This window comes from Sycon ciliatum, chromosome 1 (genome assembly GCF_964019385.1).
Source record: "Sycon ciliatum chromosome 1, ocSycCili1.1, whole genome shotgun sequence".
Taxonomy (NCBI): Eukaryota; Metazoa; Porifera; class Calcarea; order Leucosolenida; family Sycettidae; genus Sycon; species Sycon ciliatum.
This window is the reverse complement of record NC_088643.1, coordinates 29,717,119-29,725,608: the sequence shown is the minus strand read 5'-3', so window position 1 is coordinate 29,725,608 and position 8,490 is coordinate 29,717,119. Positions and strand designations below refer to the sequence as shown.

Genomic DNA, 8,490 nt, shown 5'->3' with positions numbered 1-8,490 from the left:
AGAACTTACTTAGAAGATGTTGTGACTAGTGTTTATTATGACCTTATCAGATGCAGATGCTTCGATCGACACACCGGCCCATATCAGGAACTTAACCTTACTTACATCTCAGCGAGGTCATCGCAGGTAAAAGCCTGGTTTACATCATTGCCCAGTACATGTACGATTAGCAACCGTTGACATTCGTCATCAGCATGTTTTGACCTAGTCCGTAATTGCCCGTTTTAGTTGTGTCGAAGTCACGTCTTCTCGACAATGCTACCTCCACGTGACGACGGCGGAAGGCTACAAAAGCGACGACTTCCCAGCGAAGAACTTCATTACCTGGTACAGCTCAGAGTAGCAACGAACTTATAAAGCTGCAGTTTTCCTAGCATCTTGTCGATCATGATTCGTGCGGTGATTTTCGCCTGCCTCCTGGCCTTCGCCAGCGCACAGGAACTGGACATTCCGAAACTGGCCGTGAAGCTCGGTGCTACGGACCTTGTTGAATTTGTCATCAAGGCTAACCTAACATCTGCCCTGTCCGGTCCAGGCCCTTTCACCGTGTTTGGGCCAACAAACGAGGCGTTCTCACGTCTACCACCGCCGATCGTTGAACTGCTGATGCACAACGTAACGCTGCTGCGTGATGTGCTAATGTACCACGTTGTCTCCGGTCGCGTCTACTCATCACAGCTGTCCAACGACTTGCTGGCCCAGTCTCTGCTCCCGGAGGAGAAGATCAGAATCAATATCTACAAGAACACGAAGACGGTAAGGCGAGCGAGAAACCTGATACCTGATCATTAGTGGGATGACCGCATTGTGGAAACGGTCCCTCTTCACACTGTTTGGCAGCACCCCCCCCCCCCCCTCACCTCCCCTCGTCTGACTTCCTTCATTCACCCTATGACACAGGCACCAAGCTTGGATCATAGCCGTTGCCCGCAGTCAGACTCGAAGTGTGAAATCGACTGTAAACGCCCCCCCCCCCCCCCATGTACATGCACTATGCGAAGAAGGTAGTGTGACTGCATAATGATAGGCAAAAGAAGTTAATACGACATGAACTGCTCACATGCACCTTGGGGATGACTCTGTGATGAACTTCTTGAAGCATCAACTTTGCTTATAACGACACTCGGCAGGGCATCAGAAAAGTGTCCTTATTCGCGAAGTCTCATTATACGTATTACAGTTGGATGGGACTTTGCTCTGGGCATGGAAATTCTGTCGTTATTTGCGAATTGTCGTTATATCCGCAGTCGTTATTAGCGAAGGTGACTGTATGTGTGCGTGCGTGTGGGATGTCTGCAAAAATGTACCGTAACATTACAGCATTGGGTACTACAAAGTCTACAATGTATTATGAGTAATATGTTGTAAATGTATTCATGATGCTAGCAAGAGTATAATAATAATAATAATAATAATAATAATAATAATAATAATAAGGGGTTATGTACTCTTGATACTAGTGTAGTACTAGATGCTTGTCTCTATCCGTGACTTGTGTGATATCCGGTTCCATTGTGTAGGTGGTTACCGCGGAGGGATCTCCGGTCGTCCTCACGGATCAGAACGCTACCAACGGCGTCATCCACGTCATCGACCGCGTCATGCTGCCCCCGCTTGGCGACATCCCCACCATCGTCACACGTGACCAGCGATTCAGTACCCTGCTGAAGGCTGTATCCGTTGCTGGTCTGGTGCCCACACTGTCCGGTGCAGGACCATTCACCGTCTTTGCCCCCACCGACGAGGCATTCGCCAAGATCCCACCAAAGACCCTGGAAGGTCTTCTGGCTGACAAGGCCAAGCTCACTAAGGTAAGATACTTTTTCCGTAGTGGGCATGCATCCGTCAATCTTTAGCAAGACAACACTTGAGTGGCATGCAGTGGAATTCGAGACATGCATAATTATGTACATGCAGATGATCAGCATGATGAGCTGATAACAAAGCACAGCCGCACATGTACTCATACAACAATTACAGTTGGCAATGGCTGTCATCATAAGTTCACGAGAGGATAATAGGAATTCATGGGCTCAGGATCAGCTCAATAGACAATCATATTATGGAATTAGTTAAGTGACCATGCCTCTGCTGTGATCTGTAATCTTTGTATCTGCACCGCAATACAGGTCTTGACATACCACGTGATCTCTGCCGCTGTCTGGGCCGCCGGACTCTACGATGGAGAGGAGGCGAAGACAGTGGAGGGCAGTTCACTCACGTTCCACATTGAGGAACACGAGGTGGCCATTAGCTTTGGTACGGAAGGACATTCGCGTGTCATTGAGCCCAACGTCGCCGCTACCAATGGTGTTATCCATGCCATTGACACCGTTCTTCTCCCACCTGATCTGTTCTAAGCCAGACTTGGTTTATTATTATGCCGACTCCACGTTATACGATCCGCACTACTAGTGTCTCTCAATCATATTTTTAAAGAAATTTCCTGTTTACCCTTGCCAACATTGAACAACAACCAAAATTAATAATTCAACAGTCGATACCCTGTTAGGCTACGAACTCTGCCGCACACTTCAGCAGGTGGTGATTATTGATTGGTTTGGTTCAGCTCTGGCTTGATTTCATTGCTATTTCTAGTACAGGAAATATAAAACAAAAATACAATGTACTTGTGATACTAGTACAGCAGACGGCTGTTAGCTTCTTTTTTTTAAGCCTCTTATACGGGCAATCACAGAACATGATTTCACTGGCCTGACGCAACAACTACAAAGCAAAACAAAACGAAAAATTTAAATAAAAAGAAAATGAAACTTTACAATCTGCACACAATGACAACTCCATTTTTAAGATAGTCTCTATTGATCAGGCTGTTGACGGCTGTTAGCTGCACTTAGATCGCGGCAACTTAGTTTTCTGCACGTGAACCATGCACAATCAATTCCAAGATGGCGTGACGCCAATAAGGACGATTGATAAGTGTGATAGAACTGGTACTAGCCAGAAACAGCTAGATGGAAATTAACCGGGGAAGCAAGATGCAATGGATCATGAAAAACAAGCGGGGGCAATAACGTTACCAGGGGTGATCGAGATAGTTAAATGTGCGAGATTACGGTATGTTATTAAATTCATGAGTACAAAAGCAAAAGTGTGCAACTTGTAACTTGATCTGCAATGGACTCACACAACAAAGTTATATTGGTATGGATCACTTCGGTGAAAATAATTAAAATACATACTTTGAAGTATGTTGTGCGTGTAAGTTAGGCCTTCCACCCCTGCCATGCACAACACAGTATTTGTTCACCGGGTAATGGGTGCATGGGTTTACAAAAGTCAGTTGCTCTGCCTCGACTTCCATTTTATCTAGTTACAGTAGTAGGCAGTTGTTCATAACTCGTATCATGTGTCCTTCTGCATTAACATTAACATTTTTAGGGTAATTATTGGCGAGAATGCTATCTACAGAACAGTACTGCTGCACTGTTCTTACCAGTATTGGCGAGAATGTCGCGCATGTGTGGATCATAGGTGAAAGGCAGCAGTTCAGTGAAACTGACAGTGAGTGGTTCGAAATGGTGGTGGCACTGGTGTTCATGGCTGTAGCTGTGGGTGGTGACCACATTCATCATACCGGTATTCAGGTTGTGTGCATTGTGCTGAACTACAGTACAGTGCTGCAGCCTGTGCAGGGGTGAATCCAGGGGCCCGGCTGGAAACCATATGCATGTACATGTACAGTCATATACATGTACATGTACATTGTATCAAGCTACAATCAGCTACCGTAAAACTGGGATGTGAACTGGTGCAGGGCGCTGTGCTGTGCACAGTGTGCAGGGCGCTGTGCAGCCCTAGACCTGCGAACACTGGGATGTGAACTGGTGCAGGATGGTGTAAACTTGACTCTTGAGATCCGGTTGCAGATGGAAAAAAAGTCTGAGGAAAAATTGATGTCACCGCTAGGACTTGAGCCAGTGACCCTCGCTTATGACCAGCGATGCTTTACCACTAATCTATGGCGTAGTTAACTAGTGACTACTACTTCTTCCTCTTTTGGTAACCTATCAGACCGATTCACCGCAGTGAAGGCATTGAGAGCCAGGCCAAGAGGATTACCGTAAGTAAGGGAAAGGATTTAGTGATACAACGGACCAAGATTTCCACGAACGATTATTTGTTGGAATACCAATTCAACGAATGAATGGCTGATCTACTACTGAATGATCTACTATTCTTCACACAATCTATCAGCAGGGGCAACGTCGCAAGGTAATTTAGTGTGGTACGGTCAGCCATCTGAAGTACAATTTACTCGTGGGGGAGGGGTGGCTGAGCCGAAAAATTTGGAAAATTAGAGCCCAAATCAGTGCATTTTATTGATTCACAGGGTACTTGGGTCAAATAGTGGTACGGTCAATACCGTATACGCGTAGTGACCGTACCGTGTGCGACGCCCCTGATCAGTGATGCACTTCGAAGCATCAGTTTGTGCCAGCAGTCACTGAGTGTCTTTATTCTCCGAAATACCATAGGTCTCCTCAGACGCAGCTCAGCTCGTATCAAGTTGGACTAGCCCCATAGCAGGGCTACATTGTACCCATGACTTTCGCCTGGTCTCAGCATGTGCAATGACACTCATGCCCAGGATCTAGGACAACGCTAGCACGCACACACCATGCAGGCCGGACTTGCATGTCAGTAAACCAAAGATATTGCAACTACTTCGAAGTACAAAATCACCAAATTCAAGAATGGCACCATTGTGAATTCACGGCCTAGATCCGCAGCTTACTAACAGCTACATCATGATATTCCATGGTTCCACTCGAATAGATCACTCGTGCGCGTGCAGGATCTAGGACTGTGGGATCAATAAAAAAAATTAAAAAAAACTTTTCTTATAACGCATTTCGTTTGAAAATTTAATTTGAATTTGAACTACTCAAGTAGTTACAATTGACTGAGAATAGTATTGGAAAGGCTACAAGTGAGGCCAGTACCGTCAGGTTCCACGTTGATAGTCTTCACCACGCCGTCCTCGATGACCATTGAGTACCTCTTCGATCTGATGCCCCCCAGGAATGGAGTTGCGTCGAAGTCCATTTCCATGGCTTTGGTCAGTTCGCCTGTGGTATCGGCCAGCATTCGGACTTTGCCAGCAGCACCATGAGCTTCGCCCCACGCGGCCATGACGAAAGCATCGTTGACTGACACACAGGCGATGACTTCTACACCCTTGGCGTTGTACTTCTCGATATCAGTCACATACCCTGGCAGGTGAGTTTTGCTACATCCTGGGGTGAAAGCTCCGGGTACAGCAAAAAGGACTCCCTTTTTGCCTTTGAACAAATCAGCAATGTTAACTGTGCCCTTTGGAGAGCCCTCATGAAGGGAGACCGAGGGAAGCTTGTCACCGACTTGGATTGGCATTCTGGAAGCAGTTGAAACACTGAAACGGCGAGCCTGAATGAAGCCAAACCTTGCCAACATTGTATTCAATTTTGTCTGTGTGTGTCAAGATTTTGAAAACACTTTTAGTTCTGTAGATCTGTTGTCGCTGCTGACATAGCTAGCTAGCCGGACCACTGGCACTGCTGTTCTTGTGCAACAATGGAGTGTGCGCACTGGTACGAGCACTACACACTAGAGCACTGTCATCACTGGTCATCACTGACATCACTCATCAGTGCAGTGCACCTACCCTGGTAGATCTACACAGTACGAGTCTCGTAGACCAGCACTCAGCAGATCTGTCATCCACTCTCTGGCAGCTACCACAGTAAATGTTGTGCAGTCACAGACAGCTGTGTGTCTCACCCAGTGGCACACTGGCAGTCACCAAACTACCTGTAAAAGCCATAACCTGATAACAAAGTGCTAACTCTATAAACGAGTTTTATTAAAATAGAAATCGTTATACAGAAATCGATACATATACTGTCCTATTGAGGGTTGAAAATGAGTGAGAATCGTTACCTTTGGTACACGTAAACTAGTCAATTTTGGGAAATCGTTATAATATGCGCCTCATTAGAATAATGGCTTTTACAGTAATGACAGACTTGGTCCGGCCAAAGGACCATTAATGCAAAGCCTCCCTCACTGGCCTCAGTCAGACTCAGGGCAAGGGACAAGGCCCTTGGCCGGCATGGTCCAGCTCACAGGAGCAAAACTCAGCCAAGGGTAATGACCTGCAAGGGCGTCGGAACCGCACCGGTCGGGGCGGCCATGGCCGCCCCACTTTTTCGGCGTTTTTTATTTATATATTTTTTTACACTGCAACAAAGCGCGATGATCTCAGCGCAAACATGGCAAATCCTTGTCCCCGATCGTGGTTTGTTGCAGAATCAAAAGTCCATGTACACTGAAATGGCACCAAATGCCTGGGAATGCTTGCAATTGGCTTCAATTTTTGAATTTTTCCCCGTAATGTTTGTCCCCGATCGTAGCATCTTCTTGTTTTTTTGCAGAATCAAAAAGTCTTTCATTGCAGTTACTGTACACTGAAATGGCATTTGGGAAATGCTTGCAATTGGCTTCAATTTTTTGAAATTTTTTCCCGGGGGGAGGACCCCGGACCCCCTTCCATGGCCGCCCCACCTCCAAAGTCGGTGCGACGCGCCTGACCTTGATGCATGGGGCATTGAGAGACCCCAGGGTGGCACTGGCCCACACACACACACACACTAGAACTTAGAAGTGACCACAACTCCCAAGGCTTGGAGGGGGGGGGGGGATTTACATGTATGGCTAACACAGAACCAATACCGTAAAAGTCCGTAAATAAGATTAGTACGTACATGTATTTACGTCCGAATTTAGTGGCCACATCGTGACCCGTACTAACTTTCGGGCGGGTTCTAACTTTCGGGCGGGTACTGACTTTCGGACCTGACTTGTGTGTAGTGGAGAAGTCATTTTCATGTCGATGTACATGCTACGTGCTGCATGTGCGCACCGTACCGGTACTTATTTCGGGCAGTATGTTTATCGGGCTTGACTTGACTTCAACAGACAGAGCCAAAAGATTGGAGGGGGTATTTCTTTCGGGCAGGTACTTATTTACGGACTTTTACGGTAAAGAACCTGTAACAAAAACCTCTGCTTCGCATTGCCTATTACTTGGTTTTCAGGCCAGAGCAAGTAGCCCTACACATACGGTTTCAGCCTGCACCTGTGTCACCTCCCGGTATGTGTAGGGCTCTCTGGGCCAGAGCCTGTCGAGAAGTGTGTGTGTGTGTGTGGGGGGGGGGGGGGAGAGAGAAATACAGCAAAAGTCAAGTGATATCTTTGCATACAATGTAGAAATCATACTTCGATGTTTGATGTGCAACGATAGAGCTCGCATTGGAACTCTTGTAAATCTCAGTGAAATAGATGCAAGAGCTGGGGGAAGGTTCAGGGTGCCAATCCTGTATAAAAAAAACCCGCATGAGATCCAGATTTCATAAATCCTGTGTCTCAACCTTTATTCTATGCCTATAGCGTACATGTACTTGATCTGTGAAGCCTAGCGCCTGTGCGACCCATACACTGGGCCATACATGTCGTCATTGGGACTAGCAAAGTAAGTACAGTCAACTTGGCTAATAACGATTGCGGATATACCGGCAATTCGCGAACAACGACAGAATTTCCATGCCCAGAGCAAAATCCCATCTAACTGTAAAACATATAATGAGACTCCGGGTATAAGGACACTTCGCGAATAAGGACACTTTTCTGATGCCCCGTCGAGTGTCGTTATTAGGGCTCAAACGGTCACGGTTTTACCCCTAACGGTTAACTGCTAAGCTAACGGTCGGTTTAACAGTTATGACCTATAAGCCACGGCAATCCTACGGACTCTTTTTTAACCGTATATTTGACTATACTCATTCAAAAAATGTACCCTATTCAGTACAACGTACACATGTACATGTACATTCTCTTGCATGCTCATTCACACATACTCTCACACCAAGAGGCCAGATTATGACCGAGTTGACAGCCCAGAAATTGCGTACCCGTGCGACAACCTGCGAAAGTGCATACTTTGCAACGACCTTAATTGGGCACCATTGCCCGCTTGGCCTTGCGAAGTAAAATAAAAATCAACAACAACCTGATACTTGAAAAAATTGACTGAAAAGTTACTGCGTAGCCGTTATCTTTATCGGTTAACCGTTATTTCTTCGTAGCCGGTCTGCAACCGGTTAATCGGACTAACCGTTTGAGCCCTAGTCATTATACGCAAAGTTGATGCTTCAAGAAGTTCATCACAGAGTGATCCCCAAGGTGCATGTGAGCAGTTCATGTCGTACTAACTTCTTTTGCCTATCATTATGCAGTCACACTACCTTCTTCCTACTTCGCATAGTGCATGTACATGTACATGAATGTTACTCACGGTTTTGTAGGTTTGTTTCCCCACGCACCACCTACACACTGCAGCAGCAGCAGCAGCAGCAGCAGCAGTGTGCTCAGAAGGCTTGGGCCCTCTGCTGAAAAGTTCTTTCATTGCTAATAATTCTGACAGTCAGT

General features: G+C 46.3%; 2 protein-coding genes across 2 annotated transcripts; one reads left to right on the top strand and one right to left on the bottom strand.

Annotated features, from left to right (window-relative positions):
* Nucleotides 1-312: 312 nt before the first annotated feature.
* On the top strand, nt 313-2,669 carry LOC135822017 (protein sll1483-like). The gene is made up of 3 exons (XM_065334911.1): nt 313-756; nt 1,521-1,811; nt 2,130-2,669. The coding sequence occupies exons 1-3, from the start codon at nt 388-390 to the stop codon at nt 2,358-2,360; spliced, it is 891 nt and encodes a 296-aa protein (XP_065190983.1). The 5' UTR covers nt 313-387; the 3' UTR covers nt 2,361-2,669.
* A 1,993-nt stretch (nt 2,670-4,662) lies between these two features.
* Nucleotides 4,663-5,519, bottom strand: LOC135822033 (peroxiredoxin-5, mitochondrial-like). Its single transcript, XM_065334912.1, has one exon. The coding sequence runs from the start codon at nt 5,455-5,457 to the stop codon at nt 4,918-4,920; it is 540 nt and encodes a 179-aa protein (XP_065190984.1). The 5' UTR covers nt 5,458-5,519; the 3' UTR covers nt 4,663-4,917.
* Between the last annotated feature and the right edge of the window lie 2,971 nt (nt 5,520-8,490).

Excerpts from the sequence above, each read along its gene's own strand:
- LOC135822017 (XM_065334911.1), top strand. The coding sequence starts at position 388 with ATGATTCGTGCGGTGATTTTCGCCTGCCTCCTGGCCTTCGCCAGCGCA. Across the intron at positions 757-1,520 it reads TCTACAAGAACACGAAGACG|GTGGTTACCGCGGAGGGATC; the intron begins GTAAGGCGAGCG and ends TCCATTGTGTAG. Across the intron at positions 1,812-2,129 it reads ACAAGGCCAAGCTCACTAAG|GTCTTGACATACCACGTGAT; the intron begins GTAAGATACTTT and ends ACCGCAATACAG.
- LOC135822033 (XM_065334912.1), bottom strand. The coding sequence starts at position 5,457 with ATGTTGGCAAGGTTTGGCTTCATTCAGGCTCGCCGTTTCAGTGTTTCA.